The sequence below is a fragment of the Pseudorasbora parva genome, chromosome 3 (assembly GCF_024679245.1).
Source record: "Pseudorasbora parva isolate DD20220531a chromosome 3, ASM2467924v1, whole genome shotgun sequence".
NCBI lineage: Eukaryota > Metazoa > Chordata > Actinopteri > Cypriniformes > Gobionidae > Pseudorasbora > Pseudorasbora parva.
The window spans coordinates 24288353-24312471 of record NC_090174.1 but is presented as its reverse complement, the minus strand read 5'-3'; the positions used below and the strand labels follow the sequence as shown (position 1 = coordinate 24312471).

The following is a 24119-nucleotide window of genomic DNA, read 5'->3' as shown; positions in this document are numbered from 1 at the left end:
ATTATCTGGAGTCAGCATCGTGAGCAGAATACGATTTCTGTGACGTTGCTGCCGACTGGTTCAAAGATCTATGCCTGTTTCAGCGCATTAATGTTTAATATTTTTCCCAGGCTGAACTGAAAGGCTTGCTCATAGTCAAAGGGAAGATAGCTACAGAAATGCCGTCCCTCTAACAAGGCATTGGGGGGTTTCTTCTTCTATCACCACAGTTCTAAGAAACGAAGTGGAGAGAAAAAGCAAACAAATCCATCTAAACTCGCAGACTATTATTATATTGAGGTGATCGCGAACGGATCTGTGTTAGGACAGATGTTTTCACTAGGAACGCAGCAGCAGTTATATGTGTGATCAATCTAAGATATGTATAATGCCGCATGTAAGCCGGTCGATAGGAGCACTAAATGTGATGTATTGTACCGAGATAGAGAGAAATTCATGTGCAGCCTCATATGATTGGTTTAGAACCATGAAAGGAACTCACTTGATGCTCATGCATGCGCGATTGTCCTTCATATGCAAGTAAATACATTTTACGTGTGATGTTTAAGGTGGAACGGAGAAGTGTTTTTATAAGTACATTGACAAGAACTCTCGCTGACCCCGATGTCTCTGAAAAAAAAGAAAATGTAATTAGCGCTATACTCTTTGCATTCAAGTTCGTTATGAGTTGTTTCACAGAAAGATAGAGTGACCTATAACAGAAATGATATGCGGGTTTGGCTATGGCCTAATTATTAGTGACTATTTTTCAGTAAACCAGGTAATACTGGCGTTGACATGTTTTATTTGAATAATATATGAGCCTGTTTATATAAAGCTATTTGTGTTTCAGCATTTAAAGCGGTTGCAAGAAACCATATTTGCAAAATATTCTGTTTTATTTGTATATTCGAAATATATATGTTCGATGGGGAAAATCAGCGTTAATTTCAATAATAATCTGTAGTTGTATACACTCTTTGGAGGGTATGTTAGCTTGATGAAATTAACGATCAAATGACTCCACCATACGTTAAGAATTTCCATCTTAAAAAGTCAAACGCAAGCGTGACCATATATTTTATGTGACTATGGCGTCTAATTGCTCAAAGTTTTCTCTGAATTTAATATGGTCAGGTTAGGCTATTAGGAAAAAAAGGATGCAATACACGAAGGAATTCTGCGGATGGCAAAGATGAGAGACTTTGTTGCTGGAAACCAAACATTTTTCACCAAAGACTAGCTATAAATGTGTGCTGATATAGTCAATATGTTGTAATTTTTTTAATCAAAGTCAGTAGGCCTTAAATTACACAAATATGACAACAAAGGCAATTGTGCTCTTGTTTTCTTATATAATGCTTTGACTAAAGTGTTGACCATCGCACTGAGCTGAAATTTTAAACACTTTCATGTTCAGCAGTAATGAGATCAAAATCCCTGAAGATTTTTTCCCTCTCTTTCACGGGAAATAGCAGAATGAGAGGAACACATTCTATTGAGATTTACATTTGTTGGACTTGAGGCTATATAAAGCAATAGTTGCTAAGGACTGCATTCGTGCCATGTGTTCCTAATTAACAAAGCAAAATTATCCATAAAAGAACATGAATCATATGCAACAAGAAAGGGGCTATTCTAGTCTCTGTGTGAGATGCATGTCGGCCTATGGTATGTACTAATGCACGGTTATCTGAATACTACTGCGTACATTTTAAATGCACTCACAATTGTCAGTCAGTGGTTTCAGTCGATTTCTCCACTCAGACCTAAAGTGGGTTAGGAGGTTAGCATGGCAGTTTTACCTCGCTAGAAAGACTACCAAAGGGACTGAGGCACATACAGTTTTCCAGCAGAAAAATAAATAGTCACTGCGGGCTTGGAATGTAACCGATGTTAGCTTAGTCACGCTTGACTGAGGTACGAGTGTTTATCTGACACATTTAGGATATTCGGACATAATTTATAGTTTTGATGTTGTCTATGTGGAGGGGAAGAACGGAGTTAGACATTTGTGTTCTTTTGGATCTGGGCCTTTGGTCATCGCACTGGTCAAACTAAGCTAAACGTGTTATTTAATTTCATTTATTAACCTACATGCGAATGGGACCTCATGGTGTTATTTCTTTGCTTAAACTTGTTAATGTGACTTAATGCAAGATCTATCTATCTATCTATCTATCTATCTATCTATCTATCTATCTATCTATCTATCTATCTATCTATCTATCTATCTATCTCTATCTATCTATCTATCTATCTATCTATCTATCTATCTATCTATCTATGCATTTATCCCTCCATTGTGCAAAACGCACACTGTGTGTAGATAAATAGTGTTGAATTCAAGTGGAAGGTGATGTTGTTTGAAAAATGTTGAAATTATTGTGCATTTTGCATTTTAATTACACAAATTGCCTGTTTACATTGTGCCACAGAGGCCATATGCAGGCTATGACGCTACATTTCTGTTAACATTCTCAATGATCACTGCATAATTCTACGTCCACAGAGCTCCCAGCGAGCTTAAGCCGTGGATCAAATCCAACACAACAGGATATAAAATATCCCCAGTTGTGAACGTAACATAAGGCGACGCCTGTGCTTCCATGTGTGTGTGTGTGTGTGTGTGTGTGTGTGTGCGTGCGTGACTTAGTTGAACCGTAGAGTTGTGTCGTATGTGTGTTCCACTTCGAGAGAGTGTGTGTGTGGTCGGGCCTGGTGTGAGGTATAGGGAGGCGAGAAAGCACAGATCGCTGTGTAAGCGATCCCTTTGTGTTGATTTAGGTAGACGTTTGCTGTATATAACGTTCAAGGCTGATAATATCATTGCCTCGCCAGATAAATAAAGCTTTGGCCAAACCATCGGGTCAGCTATCGATCCCTTCTGCGTGCAGAGAGAAAGGGAATGAGACGGCACAGGGACAGAGAAAAGAGGGGGTCTCTTATTAGCATTCCATACCCATGACCGACCACTGACAAGTAAAAGAGATATCTAGCTCAACGCCATACATCTCCTGCTCTGCATACTTTTCATTGGATAATAAAGTTCACTTGGCTTATTGTCATTGAAGCAACGAGGATATAAAAGAGACAAACAAAACCACATCGTTTAAAATATTTATTATTTAATTATGAATGCAAATAATTTGTGAACAAACTTAAATCAAGATTTCTGAGTGCGAATAACATTTCAAATAAAGGTTTTAAATGGGGGATTTTTTTTGCATGAACAAAAATGGCGCAAATTGTTTACTTTTTTTACACGAAGCAACTGATCTTCGCTGGGTATAAGCAAATCAGTCAATTAGCAAAAATTGCAAAACTATCTGTTTGCAGTTTCTTAACACTGTAAACTTTTTCCACGAGGGAATTGTTGCAAGTCCCAAATAATAATATTAATAATAATATAAAAAACGCGATGAATTCTTGTCCAACAATGACAGCTTTTAATCGTTTAGTTAGTTTTCAGTTCTTTTTTTCTTTCTTTTTTACTCCCACCCATCCCGTCTTTATCTTTCTTTGTTGTTTTAAAATATGCATGTCTCTCCGGAATGCTAGTCACGGGTCCAAACTTTGCGTCCAACCTCCCACATGAAATGATCCCCCTTAAAGGGGGCTCAATATGTCTCAATCTGCACTTCGGTTCACTCAAAGCATTTGGGTACAGGGGACAGACTCTAGAAAAAGCATAAATTAAAGGACAAGTCACCGAAGAGCGACTTTATCAGCGCGTCTTGACGAAGAGTGGGGACAGCGACAGCAAGATTTTAAAGAATTGTGCAGATGTCCTCCAAAAAAGTAAGAAAATTTGTTTTCATTTCGTCCCCCTTAAACGCGCGTGTGTGTTAGGGCTCCCGGATGCGCGCGCCTGTGGAAGAGGATGCGTGAACGCGCGTTGTGGTAGAATAGCTCAATAGAGATGGAGAGAGCAGAGGTGGAGGGAGGGAGCTCTGTGGGAAAGCAAGAGACTAGAGGATGTCTCGACGTGCGTGTATGTATGACTCTGACTGTCATTAACAACAAATCAATCAACACGTGGCATTTAAACTCGAAAGTGCCAGCTTTCCGTGTCTGTGTGCTGAAGAAATAAATCATTGCCGGAAAAGGGAGCTTTGGGAGCGGAAAGTTTGCTTTGAAAGGGAAACGTGAAACAAGAGGTAACCTAGTCGAGGCGATGCAGACGTAGGCTAGTTTAACTGCGAAATATAAAATACGTGTTATTTTTAATAAGCGGGTTATGGCAAGATATTCAGCAGCAATTCATGTAAAACTTAAGAGTCGCGGAGATAACCGTGAATTTGTTGATTTTAAGAGACGATTTTAAATATTCTTACAATCTTCGGTACTCTATCGGGAAGAAATGAAAAGCCTGGTTGTTACTTAGATATAAAAATACGTTTTTCATAGAGAGACAGAGGACGGTTTTCTTCATTCAGTTTTCCCTTCAAGAACAGTAAACATGCTGACGTCAGATTATCGTGAGATCTTCAAGACAAAGCGCATGTAATTAGTGCATTTATTCAGTGATGCAAATATGTTTCCATAGACATAGACTACACAAGCACGTTTTCTGATCCTTACCACATGGGCAGTAAAGAAATGTCGTTGCTACATACCTGATAACGTCCTGGCTTTTCAGCAATATTTACTGCCCGTTTTTATAATACACAACAGATGGTTTGCGCCTGTGCTACCGCAGCCAGCGACACTCCCAATTTTACTCAGCAGCATTTTGTTGCAGTTGCGCTTAAGGGACTAAATTAACAATGACCCACTTTTCATATGCAGACAGCTTCATCCATATTCGATATAGCCTACATATTTTTCACATGTCCATACACACATTAACATGTTTGTAATTATTGAGATCATGAACAAGTACATGATCTCATATGCATCTATCTAAATTAGGCTATTATCCCCATAAACAGCTAAAATAAGAGAGGCGACAACATGCACTTCTTGTGGCTATCTATCTATCTATCTATCTATCTATCTATCTATCTATCTATCTATCTATCTATCTATCTATCTATCTATCTATCTATCTATCTATCTATCTATCTATCTATCTATCTATCTTTGTCTGTCTGTCTATACATATTTCATTTTTGTAAAGACAACATATAACAAATAAACAAGCATTTTATTCACTAATTCACAGCAGGCGGCCTGACAGGCTTGGTGAATTATGTTGTGGTTAATATTGCCCTAATTTCGTTTTTATTTGCCTAATTTCTCAGCATGACTTCCATTTTCTTTCATAATAAATGACTGAAGCGTTTTGTCGAGGGATATTTTTCATCCCAGTTATATAGACCGGGTCTTGACAGAGGCATTATCTCTCTTGCTCTAGTGTTGGTCCCTGCCACGGCTCTCTGATCCCACGCCTTTTCCCCCTTTATGCTGCCTGTCTTGGCTATAGTTGTCGCAATTTGTGCGTTTGATAAATACATACGCATTCCCCCACTTCCAACAAGACGCGAAAACGTTTCTAAAGTGGCTTAACTGCACTATGACTTTAAATGTGAAAGGTACAATGATGGAGAACGTTTACATACAGTTTACATACAGTAGGCTAACGTGAACATAGGGCATTATATATATATATATATATATATATATATATATATATATATATATATATATATATATATATATATATATATATATATATATATATATATATATATATATATATATCCCTCACTGAACTCACTGATGTTACAGTAGCCTAATGTATAAGTTGCAGAACCTCAAATAGTTAGACTATCATCGGTTCATAGGTCTGACATTGTGTGTGTGTGTGTGTGTGTGTGTGTGTGTGTGTGTGTGTGTGTGTGTGTGTGTGTGTGTGTGTGTGTGTGTGTGTGTGTGTGTGTGTGTGTGTGTGTGTGTGTGTGTGTGTGTGTGTGTGTAAAATAATGAATAAATAAAATAATTGGATGCTTCAGAGGTTGTTGTCATTTTAAATGACTCAAACATCTAAAAGGCCGTTGTTTGTTAGTGAAGATAGCTACTTATTTTAAGGCCTGATGCTAGGAAACGTCTTCTTTATGGATAAGAAGCCACATCTCTCAACATCCACTGGCTAAGCCACAAAGCCAGTTTTTTTCGTGCGCTCAGATATGTGTGCGCGCGCGCTCACGTGTGATTGTCTGTGTATGTCTAAAAATGGGGGTCGGTCTGAGGATTCGAGGAAGGGAGAGAGAAGGTGCGTCCGTTCTTGCAGAATGACCTGGTTCCACTCTTAAAAACAATCCATGCAATTTATGGTATTAATCTGAATCTGGTGTGGTGTTCCGCATATTAGAGACGAAAACGTATCTGTGTTGCTTTCTTTCCTCTTTTTGTAATTAATCCGAATGCAAGGAGGTCTGAACTATTACCAAAGGCACTCCCAAATATCCCATCCGCTGTAGAGCTATCTCTGTGCAGTATTTATTCCTGAAATTCAAGCCCCTGCCCCCCGACGTCCAAATTCATTTGCATTCGTTGATGATATCAATAAAGAATAGCAGGGATCCTATTTGGTTGTGGCAGGGCTGGGGGAAGGTGGCTTATTCGGTCAAAACTGGACAGAGAGGACGAAGACCCTGAGGTCAGCTGACCATTCAGTGCAAGGTGGCGGGAGGCGGAGGGGTCTGGAGAGGCTTATTTGAGAGCAGGCGTGTTTGTAGCCAGGCAATGAAAAGGAGTCAACCACAAAGCTCGACATACTTCAAATACACCCCATCACGTCTTCAGTCTTACCTCTCAACGGCAAAATCGGAGGAGAGGAAGCTTGTTTCTTTTAGAGGGTAGCCTAATTCTTCAAAGTTTGCTTTAGTTTTTACCACCGCAAACAAGCACTACAACTACCAACATTCACATCTGTACAGACATATTAGGAGACATACTAAGAACTAAACTTAGCCAAATTTTTTGACATTTAAAAATAATGCGACAGTGTTTCAAACCTTTATAGTTTTAAATTCCAGTGCAGCAGCGCATCTTGAGCCTCTTGTTACGCAAATTCGTGTAACTCTTATATTTGATTATAAAACGCGAAACTCAACCATCTTTTAAACAAATAGCAAATGGCAAGAGGGATTGTGCGTGTCTAAATGTGGAAATGTTGTATGAGGCCTGTCGTCAAACGGCTCATTGGACGAGCTATACAGCCAATCCGCATGTGGACCTTTCAATCATTTCAAGCTGAACGACGAGGCCCATGTCTTTAATTCATACAGAAAATTACTAAAATGTATTTGCATTGCATGCATAAATTATCAATTGATAAATGTTAGGAAAACATGCTAAGAACAAAATCTTAAGATATGTTGTCGATGTAGCCAGAGTATTATTAACCAGTGAAATAAAAAGTCTTATCATATCACTGATATGAAAATGAAGGAGTAGATTCGACAATTAGTAGATAATAAAAACGTTTGCAAAGCATGAACTGTATATGAAAACCTTGCAGGTGAACATCAGATGGTCCTCTCTGTGTATATTCATTTGAAAATGTATTTATTTATTTAGTTAGTTAGTTAGTTAGATAGATATTTAGTTATTTAGTTATTTATTTATTGCGCATATAGTCCTGTATTCGTGTTGAACACTTGAGTGTTGAAGTTTTCATTTTGAAATAGGCGTGAACGATTCAGCTTATAAGCTTTTTTTTTTTTTTTTGGATAACACTTATTTAGCCTTTTCTCCTTGCAGCTGACTTTGTGAAACTTCTATTTAATGTAGGGTTATCTTAAAGATGCACGAATTGTCAACACGTTGGGCTCAGAATATACAAGCCTCCACTACGGCATAATTATCCTCTGTACTTTCGTTCATTCAGACTGGTTCACCAGAAGTGTAGCAGAAGTATATCAACTTTTAAATATAATGCACGGTTCAAAGTCACCACCATATTCTAAAGTGAAGCATAGCCTACTGTTATTTTGGTAATAATTGAACATAATGCACAGTTGTACCTATTCCACATGATCAGTATGACCAGTGATTAGCTTTATTATTCCTAGAAGATCCCTGGACAATAGTTCTTCCGAAGGTAGTTTTATATCGTTTTTACACTTCTCTCTTGCGTGTAGTCGGATTCCTGTGAGGTCGGAGGATGGCGGCTTTGTTGGTGCTCTGGCGTTCTCATGCCTTGTAAAGGGTGCTGTCTAGCTGTTTGTTTCTCTCTTTATTTGCTAGATGGCGCTCTGTGTTCTGGGACCCTCAGTTAGAGGAACAAACGGTCCTCAGTTTATTCTTTTCCCGTTTGCCATTGTTCATCCACACACAGTTTAAAGCCTTTTTCTCGTTTAGTCCTTCACACTTTGGATTCGGAAAACATATATTGTTGAATGTGCAGTGAAATGATAATTATTAAAAAAACATTCTATGATTATATGCGGTTAATTAGTAGATGTAATTAGAGTTGATCAGGCTGTTTTGGATTATTTTGTGGTTTATTTTATTTTATGATGTTATATCACATATGGTAAATTATGCTGCTTTGGGATTTGGCCATTTAATTGCTATAGATAGACTATGAACATCTTGATGGAATTATTAAAACGTTTTATGATACATTTATCAAAATGTTGTTTCTGTAAATAATAATAATAAAAAAAACATACAAAGCGCCCCACATATTCATTATTTTTAGCTATCATTTTGAATAATCTATGATTTCAATATATTTTAAGTTGTATCCAACTCACTCAGCAATATTTCAATGGACTGCAGAGTCAATAAATTTCCATGTTAAAACAAGAAGATATCAGTTCGAATAACGTTCTAAAATGTGTTTTAAAACCTGCAAGTCTCGGTACATTTTCTCCTCAAAAACGCACCTATAATTTTATATTATTACATTTTAACAGACAGAAATAAGTGGATTTATTCACATTTCCTCAAAAACGCGTTTCCCCCCGAGTGTTAAGAAGATATATTGCAGCACTTACACTTTCTCTAAATAGTGGATTGTCCATATCTGACGTTGATGAATGTGCACACGACGTGGAGAACATTTAAAGATGTCGTTTAAATGTTATGCCAGAGTGCTCAGCGGACGACGAGGAGCACCAGTCCGACAGGATTCACAAAAATTACACATAATATATATATATAAAAAAGAGATGATTTTACCCCTTTCTGTTTTACATGACAAGTATATTATATTGGTTCAGTTTTCAGTTTTGTTTTAGATCACGTGTAAATGCCACATATCATTTATGTTATATATTAATATTCCCTTTGCATGTTATTCACTTAAGTAATCAGTTAATGTATTTAATATTTTATGATAAACCACACTGATCATTTTACGCTGACAGAATTTTATATTTGCATTATGTTCGTATATTATATTTTTTATGTGTATGCTATATTTTATCCAGTATTGATGGTGACAGCCTGTGTCCGTTGACTATAATAATAATTAAAAAAATAAACAGTGTGGTATCCTATCTCACCACAGTTTTCCTGTATGTTGAGTCCTTCCTGGCCCACTCAAACCTCACCACAGAACCACTGACGTATGGCAATGTTTATGAAAATATTTTTTAAAAAATATTCCTGTATGCTTATGTTATTGTTTATGTTATTTTATTTTTGCTGGGTAAAATGTGAATTATAAGTAAATAGAATGTAGACCACATTAAGTTGTTTAAAGTAAAAAAAAAATGATGGCATCAATTAATATATATATTATATATATATATATATATATATATATATATATATATATATATATATATATATATATATATATATATATATATATATATATATATTTGAAACATTTATTGAGATAATTATCTGAGTTATACCTGCTTAAAAATACCCATAACTAATACATTACTACTAATTAAATTATTCCAAACATGCTTATCAAGAGGTATAGTATAATTTATAGGCTTAGTGTTACTGCTGTTTATAGTACAACGTTTTGTTCTATAGTAAATATGGGAGATTTGAACCATCATTTTACAGCCCCACCAGCTTGAGATGAAAGCGAAATCTGCCTGAGAAGCGGGTACAAAGCCTTTCTCGTGCTTGTGACATTGCTCGCTGTCAGGATAGTTAGCAATGTTCTAATATGGACGGTGGCTCCAGAGGCTCATCTCTTGGGGTTTTAATTAACAAGCTGTCTCAAAGCTGTAGAGATCCATCAAACAGTCTCTCCCCACTAGCGAACCCCCCTTCCGTCTGAACAGTCTCGCAGCCTCTTTGGCGTTACTTGAGAGTTCTCCGTGACTCCCCATTCAGCTTTGTTCCTGTATGAATTCGCATGCTTATCGTATGTCAGATTAAATCGCAGCGTAGTTCCTATGTTTGACTTTGGGTTTGTGTTCGCATGGACCGCGAGTGAGTGGATGGTAGTGAGGAGAATTTTACACGTTTAGAAAGATTTAGAGAGGTTTCTTTATCTTATGCACAGCTAAAGGAGCTGTGATAAAACACAGTTGCAGTTTTCAACTTCAGCTTCTACCTCATTCACACACTCACCGACATCACTTGCACAACTGGAGGTGAACGTCCCCCCTACGGAAAAGACAGGGGCGAGTTCAGGGTCAACAGAGAGCGCTGTCCATGGTCCTATTCAGAGGTGCCTGGGTGCTCTTATCAAATTAGACAGGACAAGTTTCAAATCGATGCCATCGCCTCTATCAGGAGACTGCCACTGGTTTACAACCTTTAACAAGCCACCCTGACAGTCAGTGCTCCAAGCGCAAATACACACCTCTGTCACGGTGATGGAGCGATCATGACCGCTAATGGACGGGGAAGAAAGGGTGAGATAACACACCAGATAGCAGGTGATGGTGATCTGAATATCGTTACGAATAACGCGCATGACCAAACAAGCAAAGTTTCTTTCTTTTTTTTTTGCTAAAAAAAAAAATGAATTGAGACAAGATGCTATACTTAAATACAAGTTTAACCTATAATATCAAAAGGTATTTCTTATCTGTGCTCGTTTTCTCTTTTTATTTGATTAATAAATATGTGTTATAATTGTTTACACATATTTGTCGATCTTTTTAAACGAAGATCAGTATTAAAAAATAAATAAAACGAACAATAATAATAATTTAAAAAAAAAATGTATTAACAATTTCCGACATCGAATATGCAATATTTAATTTGACTCCGGTTGTTTGAACATCGAAAAAAAGCATTTGGTTTCGTTGATTTATGACGTTAAAAGCTATAAAAAGCCTTTAAGAAAATAAACTAAATAGCCAAACAACCAAAACTAAATATTTTAGCCAACCAAATCAACGCATTCATTAAAAATCTCACTATTGTTTATGTCCTTTATGAATTAAATTCATATGCATTTTTCTTCTAGCAGGATACTTTTAATCACTGAATAAATTTGCTTTGGAGTCTGATTTTCTTTTTTTTCGCGGTGAATAGGAATCAACTAAGATTATACTTTTAGCATTTTCATCACAACATTAACCTACATTTCGTTTAAAACTACAAAACATAATAATAATAATAATAATAATAATAATAATAATAATAATAATAAAAGGGATCACCTCTGTCTTCTTTATGCACTTTTTTTTTTTTTTTTGCCTCTCATTCCGAATCTCAGGTCCACTCCAGAACATAAAACGATACATTTGGGCTTATTTTTAACTCTCGTTCTTATTTTATCTGGTTGGAATGTTACCTTTCTTTACAGTCTCACATTTTGACGTCTAAGATAAAGGGAAAAGGAAGCGCTGTTTGTCTTGCACGTTGGAAACCTAGTCAGTTTCTCGTTCCGTGACAGGTTTGCTTTAAGGGAGTCGCCTGAAACAATAAAGACCTATTGTTCTCGAGCTGACTTAAAAGACTATCTGGGCGCATTTTATACGCCTCCAGTTCGCCCAGGTATAACAGACCTCGACACGTACACATCATTGCCATCAAAAGTTATGCTATCAGCTATAGCTGAATCTGGGTGGCGTTTTTCATCCTGGATGCTGATTCAGATAGAGACATAAAAGAACAGGTAGTCGAAAGGAAGGACACAGCGGTTTGAAGCAGGGATGGTTGTCAGGGAGATGAGAGAGAGAGAGAGAGAGAGAGAGAGAGAGAGAGAGAGAGAGAGAGAGAGAGAGAGAGAGAGAGAGAGAGAGAGAGAGAGAGAGAGAGAGAGAGAGAGAGAGAGAGAGAGGCTGTCTATTTTGTATGAACCACCCTCTAAAAGCGTGAGACAAATCACTGCATTTAGGAGAGGTAGAGACGGCCTAAACGTGAGTGTGCAGCCACGAATCGGAAGCCAATTAATGGATATGACCAATTCCTCCATTTTATCACCCCATATATGTGCGATATATATCACACCTTCACACTCACACTCTCCTCTGTATACCTTGTTGCCTGTCAGGCTGTTTTTAACGGCAGTCCGTCAGACGGGCACCTCTGTGGCCTCGCTAATTTGGGTTCATTGGATGGCAGTAACTTAATTTAGAGCCTCATCTTTTGGGGCGTTTCTTAATGAGGATGCGCTGTGCAATAACGCGCCGGTTATTCAGGTGGGAGCAACCAGCACCGCGCACCAATGTGTTTAGCCTCCAAGGAACCCGTTAAGCTTGATGAGACTCATCTATAATGCGTGATTGGATACCAGGGTACTATAAGCTTCTGACAGAACCGCGCGCAACGGACTCTCAGCCCTGACTGAAGAGGCCTTCAGCCGTTCCTTCAACCTTCACATATAGAATCAAGTGGAGAGTGGTGCATAATAAGAGTTTTTAGGCACTGTTGTCTGGTTTCATTGAAAAGGCCTCTTGTTGTTTAGAGAGGATCAGGTTTTATCGTGTCCTAACCCTGGGTCGCTGGATATCACGGTGACCCGCTTGGCACCCTATGTGGGAATTCCATCTCCAGCTGTAAAATGACAGGTTGTAACGCTCCGAGCGCTCCGGTTACTTATGTGACCTTAACCAAGTGATTTAAGTCCAGGTCTTCTGGCCCTTGCTCTTAAAACCCCCTATTAAGAACCGAGTGGCGAAAAATGTTTGAGAAGACGTATAATGGTGTGTACTATACCTCACTGCAGTCAACTACATGTCCGCTTAGTTTTCAAACCTTAAAAGTAATTGGTAAATGGACAAAAATCTATGTTTATAAATGCTAATACCAATATTAACACTTTTATTGTTATTAGTATTATAATAATACTAGGCTACTACTAATAGCTACTATTGATTTTTAATTATTTGTCAACTTGCTAGTTCTATACACAAACCCTTTAAATATCAGGTCAAACATCGGTTTTACATTTAAAAACGATACTACTACTACTTCTTCTACTACTACTACTAATATTAATTATACTTATAAAACGAAAGAAGAAGACTAAAACAACGAATACATTCATTTGACAGAGACAATGCGTTAGGCAAAGACTACTGACATCTGAATAAATATTTTAAAAACTTTATTCGTAAAACATGATTCGTTTCATGTTTCTTTTTTATTTTCCAATACAAATACCACTGTATTATGCTGACGTTAGTATCATATAATTAATCAAATTTATTATAAAATAATATTAGCTCTACGCGAACATGCGTTGCCTACAGGGGGGAAAAAGTTATTTTTTATGGTTTTTTTTCATTCGCTGTCCTGTTTTATGACATATAATATATTTGATGGGAATTTATCTTTACATAAAAGTTGATTCAGAGCTAATAATTGTTTTGATGCCTTATCGCCATTCCCTTTCATCACATAAACTGAATTCAGGACATTATGTTGTCTGACCTGCGCTCAAATCAGTTTATGCGGCGCCTGCTCATATTGTTGAATTCCAAAGTCCGTTTATCATTGTCCAAGCAAGAGCATGGACAATATTTATCCAGAAAAATATCTTTCTTTTATTGTATTTATTATTATTTTCCTAACGGATCTGTCGGCATGTTAAATTAAGCACCTGGGATCCCAGGATGTGAGTACTACAATTATTCTCAAAATGCAATAATTCGAGCAAGTGTTCCCAAAACACTGCATAGCAACACAGGACAAATTGAATCTCTGTGTTTTTGTCTGCTCGTGCATATCATGACATCTTCGCATAACTCAATGAAAGTTGCCTTCCCTTTCCCCGTTAAGAAAGAGGAGTGTGCTCCACTGTGTGCAACGTGCTCCACTCAGTTTCACACACACACTTTGTCTATCTAAAAATATCCGAATCCAAGACAGAAGGGGGGACAGAAACCTGAAAGAAATCATTAAAACCCAAGACTCTGCCAGCAGCAGCTGTCCAGTTCTGTGTGGCGTGATCTCCCCTAAACATCTCTCCCTCTCAAGACATTAACTGACGAGAACGCGCAACTTCAGGGAGCCAAGGTGCGCGTGTGGGTGGCTGAGAAAAAGGGTGTGTGGGCTATGTGTGTTATATCAACTAATACAAATCAATCAAAAAGGGACAGTCAGTGAGGGAGATTAGATAGATAGATAGATAGATAGATAGATAGATAGATAGATAGATAGATAGATAGATAGATAGATAGATAGATAGATAGATAGATAGATAGATAGATAGATAGATAGATAGATAGATAGATAGATAGATAGATAGATAGATAGACAGACAAAGTCTCTAGTTTGAAGTGTTAAAAAGAGAGAGAATTTGAGAGCGAGTTGTATTATTTGAGTTTTTTTCCCCTTTTCTCCAGGACACAATAAAACATTGATTGTTGCCGTTTGCTGACCCGTAAAATTTGGGGGCTAGATTTCCCTTCAAAACCGAGCATATAATTATGCAAATAGAGATCTGACAGCGATCTGGTGAAGTACTCCCGAAGACAAGGGCCTGGCTGGAGGAGTGACAGTCCAGCTTCAGCAAGTGCTCGGCTCTTTGAGAATAGTTCATATTTGGCGGCTCATGAGAGTATGGGAGGAGACGAGAGCGTGCGTGACAAAACGCAGATAAAATTGAAATATCAATCAGGAACGTCACAGACCTTCAAATACAACGTCATTTTTGCAGTTAAGTGTGACTCTTGTGGATGGGAGTGTGATGATAAAAAGTGTTGAGGATGAAATGAATACATTTCCATAATGTTTAAAGAAGGACAATTCGTAGGTGAGATACAGCTAAGTTTTAGACATTGCCAGCATAACTCTCATTCGTTTGCTCAAACCCACTAACAGTTGACACACGTTAGGCTTTACAAATTAAAACGGTGTTAAATCACTAAATTAGTTAAAAAGAAAGAAAACCCTTAAATGTGGAAAGTTTGGAAACTGTAATTGTATTCATGGCTTGGATTTATTACTATTACTATAGCGTCTATACTTATTCAGAGGTTAACATAAGTTTTCAAATTATTTTATACAGTTATGTTTAAGGCAGTATCGTGTGTCTATATGGCGCGGCGCTTAATTTACTCAAATGTGTTTCTTAAAAATAAATTAATTTAACATGACTTGAATACACTTATTTGATAAACATGTTTTATTATTATTATTATTATTATTATTATTTTAAAAAAATTCTGAATTACAAGACTTTTTTTGTGGGTGAAAAGTATATTTGGTGTAACTGTCTTAATTATAAAATAAAATACAAATAAATAAAAACACCTCACTATAAAATCTGGAATTTTTGCAGAAGAAACGTTAACTTGATTATTTATAAATAATAATAATAATAATAATAATAATAATAATAATAATAATAATAATAATAATAATAAAAACACACACACAAACACATATATATATATAAACTCTGAATCAACTTTTTTTTTAAACTTAGGTGAAAACTTTTTCTTCAAAGTCAGTGTGGCTCAAGACACCATTGTGTTGTCATGTGAGAATAAACAAAACAGAGTGGGCCCTACGATATACATTTGCATTAGTTTAAAAACAATTTACATATTCTGACATTTTCATGAACAATTCATATTTGTAAAAAGTACATTGAAATGTTCTTTATAGTTACACCGCCTGTAATACTCTTCAGTAATGATTCTTCAATATAGCAAAAGGTAAACGGTTTTTTACAATCTCTTTGAGGTATGAAACGAACCGCGAATCATTTTCTCATTTACAAAGAATTATTTTTCGTTGATATATAGCCTCTCTATGGCATAATTTCAGAGGGGTTCATGAGTTAAGGTCTAAAAAAAGTCAGTTGGAACATAAAAACTCTAGGTGCTATAGACATGGCTTCATCCGATACTTCTCTGTCTTTGACTGACACTTATTTTGGTTAACATTGGTCTCATTGTAAAGGCCTGGGCTCGATCTAGACACAAATATCAGCTTTCGTGATAGAGTTCCACAGCTGATACGTGAGAAGAGCGAGTCATTCTCCGAGCAGGCTCACCTTCCCTGGGAACAGAGCTGAGAGGAGAGCCGCTGGAGCAACAGGCTTTATCGGGCTCCGAGGATCTTTCCCCCGTCAGGTTGAACTTTAACCCGACAACTTCTTGGGTTGAAAGTGATGCCTTTACGATCATTACGTTGTAAATAAGGGTACCCTGTGCATTGGTGTCTTCAAGTGCAAAGTGAGATATGTCTATCAAACTGCTCGCAAAGGTGCAGTGAAAATAAATACATACAAATGAAGCATTTCATCATTGCAACAATTAAAATCAAACATCGTCACGCACAATTTTATAAAGATTTTTATTTAATTACAGCAAGTATGGAGATCATTATTACATTTAAATGATATGGAAACGAAGTAATCTGGGCAAAAAACTGCCATCAATTCAAAGACTAACATATTTGAACGATTTATGAAAAGTGAAGTTAAAGTATGATCATGTTTTTATTGAATGCATTCCCACCGAAAGCGATTTTAAAAAACAAAAACAAAAAAAACTTCTTCATACAATTACACTTGTGGAGCAAACAGCACAACTTCTCCAGAACGACTAAAATGTTTCAATAAAACGTAGAATCTCGTCGATTAAAATATGAATTGTTAAAACGAGTCATAATTTACAAACCAATTAGGTTTTCGATTTGGTTTAAGGCTGCACTTAGCGCGAGTGACATTCACGTATGGCTTGTCAGTCTGCGCTTGGAAAATAAAAATAAAATGAAAGATGAACTTTGTGTGTGCATTCCTAAGGCAACAATATCGGGGTTCGGAGTAAAGCCATTTTAACTAGACAGTAGGAGCAACTTGCAGTTGATCAGTGGCATCTAATGACTATTTGCAAGTATATTAAAAGTTTAATTCGTTGTAAAAATAGTGTCAAAACATGAAAGCATCTGGGAAAGGGTCTTGCATTTCTTCCATATAGTTGCATCTCTATTTTGGATAAAAATAATATTTGAAATATGCACAAAGCACTATTTACACAGCTAACCTTAAGCAATCTAAATAACCAATTGCAAATTCTACTTCTAAAAAGTGATGAGACAGGAGGTCTTTTTACTGAGCGATGCCTTTTCAAGCTAAAGCAGAGTGATCTGTTGACATGCCTGAGCGACATGTCTTTAAGCCTCTGCTAATACCACATTGTCCAGGAGACAATGTTTCTTGTCTTGGCTGAGACAGTAACATAACATGCTTTAGCAGAGGATGTCAATGAGGTGTTAAAACAGTCCGAATAGTCACGGGGTCTGCAGAAAGGGCAGGTTACATCGGCAAACATCTTAAGGAATGGCTTTTGTACTTTGGATAACATTCAATCTCCCTGATCATGACGCATTGGAAGATATTCCCACACTGACATATCTGCTCTGTTAATGGGAGATATTCTTAAAGGGATTTAAAAACAGAGGAGGATTCGTTAAATCTGTCATGCTGTCAATGGCTTACTTCATTGTAGTCATTCTTAATCTAGTCTTAAGATAGCCATTGAATGGATGTGTGAGTTTGCAAGTTGCTTTTTTCCTGTTAAAGTGTTAGATGTACGAAAACAAACAACCCGTAAGCCTTTAGCATCCGATATACAAAATTCCTTTAGCGCTCCAGTATTTTAAATGCAAGTAAGACCCCGGTCAAAAAGAAACAACGGTGGGGGGAAATCAAAGAGAGATACAAAGACTTTGCGGGCAGGCACTAGGACCTGCCAGACGTGCTTGTGTGTCTGTGTGTGTGTGTGTGTGCAGGTGCTTCCCAGGCATTAGCTCAGTTCAGGACAATGTCAGGATAATTAGAGGTGCATCAAGAGGCGGTGTGCGGCGCCGCCTGTCAGCCTTAATCTGGCCACCGATGGGCCACCACCAAATCCACACAGCGGCCCACAGGAGGCACAAGCAGTGAAGCCATATTGCTTTGACAGTTGCACTCATCCAGAAGTAATGCAAAACGCTATTCTGATGTATACAGGCTGACCCTGCACTCCTCAGAGTTATACAATACACTGGGAGGAGGGCTTCAAGGAGGAATATTTCATAAAAAAAGAACAGAGGAGAAAAGCAACTATAAGAGGATGACAAAGCTGGGCACTGGGTTTGGGATCTGTGAGACTTCTATAAGTCTTCTTGTTTTGTACGGTGTGAGCTGCGTGTGGTGACCGGGCTGGAGGAGGACTCATCCTCGTGCTCCTTAAGAGCATTGCTGAAGAACTTGAAGATGGACTGGAAGCTCTTCCATGATGTTAACTCGTGCTTCTCGGTACCTGCAAAACACAGAACATGAGGGTGGACGTGAAAAACAAAAATAAGTGTCTATAATCACAGTAAAGCTAATAAGCCACATTTATAATTTAATATAATAAAATATACTAGTTCACAAAAAAATTCAATGAAAAGATGAAAATTAGCCAGTGTTGTCTACATATGGTGCCTGTTTACAGATTTTATGTATTATTACTGTGTATTGTCCCTGATAAAAATAAATAAAATAAAATGTCATTATTTACTCACTTTCTATGACTTTATTTCTTCTAAACACAAAAGGAGATATTTGGAAATCTAACACCAACCCTTATTTGTACACTGTCAGAAAAATGTGCAGAAATTGTACAACTTGTAGTACTCTGGGACAACTTTGCACTTGTAATATAGGGCATATTCATACCTAGATTAGAACCCTTACTATTATGAATCTTTATGGGGTCAAAAGTTGTCTTTTTAAAGGTGCAGTGTGATTATTAGTGGCATCTAGTGGTGAGGTTGCGAATTGCAATTGACCAACGCTATGGTAGCCAACACAGGACAAAAATGTTATTGTCGGAGAGAGCGCGGAGTGACTAGCGCTCTGTAAAGTTTGTCCGTTTAGGGCAACTGTAGAAACATGATGGTGCAAAATGGTCCTCACTACCCTCCTCTTCCTCAATTTTTTTAAAAGTTCTAAGTACTTCTCAATCAATTCATTACAAACAATACAATAAGAAAAAATAAATAATACATTTATAAAAGAATACCCGTTTTCCCATTCATTTTTTGTAAAAAATTAATTGGTTATCTAATGACCCGAGGTGTGTAACAGTGCAAGTATATTTTTTTCTGCACAACAATAATTTAATCTTTGATGACTGAATAAGTGCAATTCATCTTCATTTCACAAGGTGGAAATGTCTGATGCACAACGATGAAGTGATGTTCCACTCATAGTTAGCGCAGGCAGAAAACAAAAGAATAGGAAGTATCATAAGCAAAACATGAAACGGCTCAGAGATTTACTGCAGAACAAGAGCTGAACGCAATTAGTGTATCTGCCACTTGATGGTGGATCTGGTGAAGAAGCTGTCAGCGATCAAAATATTGATTTTGAAGATGTTGAAAATGATAGTTTTGAGAATATGTTTGAGATGGCGAATATGAGCCAGATGCTGAATGTACTGGGAAATGAGCTCTGATGAGGACAGCGATGATGGAATAAAACATCTGCTCAAACCCTTCAAAGCTACACAATCTAACAAAACATTCTTTATTTTATTTTTCTGTAATTCTTACTCTAATATCAGGGGAGTTTTATATTACAGGTAGAGATAAGTTCTGGGTCGCTAAAGACCCGAATAGGCAATAATGATTGGCTAAACATTCAAGCATTTAAGGGTTAATGTTCTGCATAAAAAAAGGAAGTCATGCAGGTTTTGGATGAGGGTGAATAAATGATGATAGAATTTTTGGCCACACTATACTTTTAACACTTCCTACTGAGGTCTCTAGAGCACTTAGATGATGAGAGTGATATGTGAGGACCGTTCATACTCTAAATAGTTTAGTACGTCTGTTGCCAAGCAAAATCTTTGGACTCAGTGTCATGTGCTGTGTTCAGACACAACGTTTCCATCTATTAAGAAACTGTGCACTTAAGGACAATGGATGGAAAGGCTACTATCCATGGAAGATTACATTTTCTCTCTCGAGTTCGATACACCTATCAGTTAATCCACAAAACGGCTCAGTTTTCCCTCTGTGGCAGCAGGTTAAAGAATTCCCATGTTTGGGTCATTGGATCCAGGTGAAGTGACATGTACACCTGAAGTCCTCATCAGACCTTTCAAAGTCCCACAAGAGCCATTCAAAGCCCTCATAATGCAGCACTTTCAGACAGGTAGCGTCTGGCGCGGAAGCTCCAAAGAAGTACATTTGGTCTGTTTATATATTGGGCTATTTGTGACAACGGTTGAATAGACCTTCGGCTAGATTAATCCCACTTTGAACCATTCCCAATGTACGTAGTTTAAAGCGCGCGACTGCCTTGATATACGTCTGTATCAGTTTGTGTGGAACAACAAAGGATAAGACTGAAGTGCTTTTCCCCCTCAATCATGATTTTTCATTCTTTTCCCACCACATTGCAACTGGTGCATGAACTTGCCCGGAGGGATCCAATTAAAGACCAACTTTAAGGCCCATGCCAAAAGTGTACTCAGATGGCCATGATATTGACCTCCATGTTTATTACATTGACCCCAGACTGGGTAGTATTGATGAAGATAGCTGTGGCGTGATGGGAAAGAGGTGTGCGTGTGTGTGTGTGTGTGTGTGTGTGTGTGTGTGTGTGTGTGTGTGTGTGTGTGTGTGTGTGTATCAGAACGTTGAGTCTTTCTAGCTCGGCCAATGATCAGTGCCTCGGGTCAAGTTTACCAAGCTGACGATCAGCGAGTCGATACCTTCTGCCCAAACAATCTCTTTAGTGGTGTAGGTCCTGGCACAACACCACTCTAGAGAAGAAGACATTGCCTCCACTGCTCTTATTTATAATTCATACCCAATTTGGAGCAGACAGCCTTTACTTTCCCTCCACTCCAGGCCCCCTCACCTTTCCCAACTAACCTTTTTATTTGTCTCTCTCTCTCTCTGTTTTTTTTTCAGGACCAATTAATGGCGAAGGGTTCACTTTTTGTTACCTTGAACCTGTGGTGAACCCCTGATCGACGAGAGCGACTCATACTGATCCCAGCCACGGGGTCAGCCACAGTGCGTCTCCGAGCAGATATGCAAATGCGGCGAGCCCCCGTGGCGACCCTGCGGGAGCTCCGCCCCTGCCGGCGACATCACCTTTGATGAGGGTTCACAAGCATGCCTCACTAATGACCCTTTATTACCCTACCTTGCCATCTCTTAATTGCCAAGATGTGTTGAATGTAATCAATAGTGTATGTGTGCCGCGTCGTGTCACGGTTACGTCATTCACTCGCATATACACACAAAGAATGGGGAAGAGGAGAGCCGTGCCTGGCTAGCCCACAAATTAAACGAATGCCATTTAAAGAGGTGGCCATTGATTAAATGTCATCTTTCAATAAAGAGAGCCACATAGAAGTAGGAAAAGGCTCTTGTTCTGGTCCTTTAGTTTTTTTTTCTCTTCTTTTTCTTTCTTTCACAGGCTTTTCTGTTCATTTGGGGGATTTATTAAAAAAATGTTTGGAGTTCTTAAAAGTAAGAGGGATAGGGCTTATAATTCCTTTCATGTCTTACAAATAATGGCATGCTACTATTAAAAACCCATTAACGTGCAATTGGGAAAGAGACTATTAAAGCAATGACAAAACTTTTAGAATGCAATTACAATACATGGCGATTATGACAATCAACAAAATTAACTGATTATTATTTACTTTTATTTCCCATGATAACATTATTAATCAGCTTTTCAGTTTTGGAATTACATTTTATGGTAACACTTTAAAATAAGGTTCATTAGTTAACTAGTTAACATTAACTAATAATGAACTGCCCTTATAAAGCATTTATTTATCTTTTTATTAAAATCTTGTTAACATTAGTTAGTAAACATGAACAAACCATGAACAGCTGTATTTTTATTAACTAACGTTAACAAAGATTAACAAATACAGTAACAAATAAACTGCTCAAGATTAATTCATATCAATTAATACATTAACTAATGTCAACTAATGAGACCTTTTTGTTAAGTGTTACCCATTTTATTAAATTCAAAATGCATTGGCCAGTAAATAAATAAATACTTGTATGTATTTTAAAAGAACAACAATTATATTTATAAATAAAAAAATCTAAATTAATAATTTATATATATATATATATATATATATATAGAGAGAGAGAGAGAGAGAGAGAGAGAGACAGACAGACAGAGAGACAGAGAGACAGACAGACAGACAGACAGACAGACAGACAGACAGATAGACAGACAGATAGATAGATAGATAGATAGATAGATAGATAGATAGATAGATAGATAGATAGATAGATAGATAGATAGATAGATAGATAGATAGATAGATGGATGGATGGATGGATGGATGGATAGATAGATAGATAGATAGATAGATAGATAGATAGATAGATAGATAGATAGATAGATAGATAGATAGATAGATAGATAGATAGATAGATAGATAGATAGATAGATAGATAGATAGATATAGAACCAGTCAAAAGTTTGGAAACATAATACGTGTTTTATGCTTATCAAGCCTGCATTTATTTGATAAAAAATACAGATTTGTGAAATATACTTTAAAATCTAATTAAGTTCTGAGATGCAAAATTTTAATCGGCCATTACTCTTCATTACTCAGTCTTCAGTGTCACATGATCCTTCAGAAATCATTCTGTTTTTTTCAGGATTATTTGATGAATAAAAAGTCCAAATAGACAAGCACCCCCCCCCCCCCCCCCACACACACACACACACACACACACAAACACAGCTTACTTTAATGTACTAAACCTGAAAATTCAGTAACACCCAAATTCTTAAAGATGACACTGTAGAAAATCATATCAAATTACACGTACAAACTGCTGTGCTTTCTGTGAGCCTCATAATTATGAATTCTGCATGTGTGATTGTGCAATTAGAGAGAGAGCTGCACCTTTTGAACTAGCTCGAGTGAAAACTCTCCAGCAGGCATCCACACGACCCTGACGTGCCTCGCAACGTAATAATGCTCATGTATACACACGCGCTATGTTTTGATATCCTCATCTTTAACAATGCACCTCACAGTGTGAGCACAAACCCACCAGGCCTCACACCAGGCCACTGTTATCAGTGTTACTTCACACGACTCCATTTGACCAGTGTATTCGTAATAATGAAGCTTCATATTTCACTACCCCGTTAAGACGTCTTCCAGATGCAGATCCAAATCTTTATAATGAACCATTACATGATTCAGCTGGATACCTTTGAGGGTAATTTAGTAGTTCTTTGATCTAACTGTGACAAATAGCGTTTGAAATATAGTGTCTGGGTGACAAGCACGCTTACACACACACACACACACTCACTCACTCTCTCTCTCTCTCTCTCTCTCTCTCCCTCACTCACACACACCACGCGCGAACACACACAAACACAAGCACTCTTTCAACATTCGTGTCAACAATAAATCAAGACAGACAGGCTTTAGCTATCGGCAATTCCTTTTTCTCCCCTCACCAAAAGCGTTACAAATGGTAATCGTGTGTGATGGTAAAATGCTCATGAGTGAACGATGCTCGAGTGAATGAGCAGTCAAAGCACCGCCGCGAGTAACACTCGGAGAGAGTAAAAAGTATCAAAGTGTGCTGATTGTAATTGGTCTCCATCTGTAGCGTGGCATTCAAATGCGCCTCTTAATTGATTGAGCACAACTGGCATATTCTATTTATTTGTCGGAATTATTTGATTTCATTGCCAGGCGTTTTACATGTTGTAATTACACAGTTGTTGAAAAATTACAGTTATCTGATATTCTAGTAATTAAAATATTCCAACCTCTAATTGTTTTAGCGTGATTGTTTGCAGT

At 37.5% G+C, this 24119-nt stretch overlaps 1 protein-coding gene and 1 long non-coding RNA gene across 4 annotated transcripts in view; one reads left to right on the top strand and one right to left on the bottom strand.

Annotated features, from left to right (window-relative positions):
* The first annotated feature begins 796 nt into the window (after positions 1 to 796).
* Positions 797 to 24094, top strand: LOC137070779 (uncharacterized). Its single transcript, XR_010904327.1, has 2 exons — positions 797 to 3780; positions 21211 to 24094. It is a non-coding gene; the product is annotated as an uncharacterized lncRNA (long non-coding RNA).
* The window catches only part of arb2a (ARB2 cotranscriptional regulator A), a 264254-nt gene continuing 256729 nt past the window's right edge, over positions 16595 to 24119 (bottom strand). For all 3 annotated transcript variants that reach the window (XM_067438216.1, XM_067438214.1, XM_067438215.1), the window contains exon 11: positions 16595 to 18563. In XM_067438216.1, the coding sequence (XP_067294317.1) occupies positions 18415 to 18563 (149 nt within the window). In that variant the 3' untranslated portion in view covers positions 16595 to 18414. The remainder of the gene's footprint in view (positions 18564 to 24119) is intronic.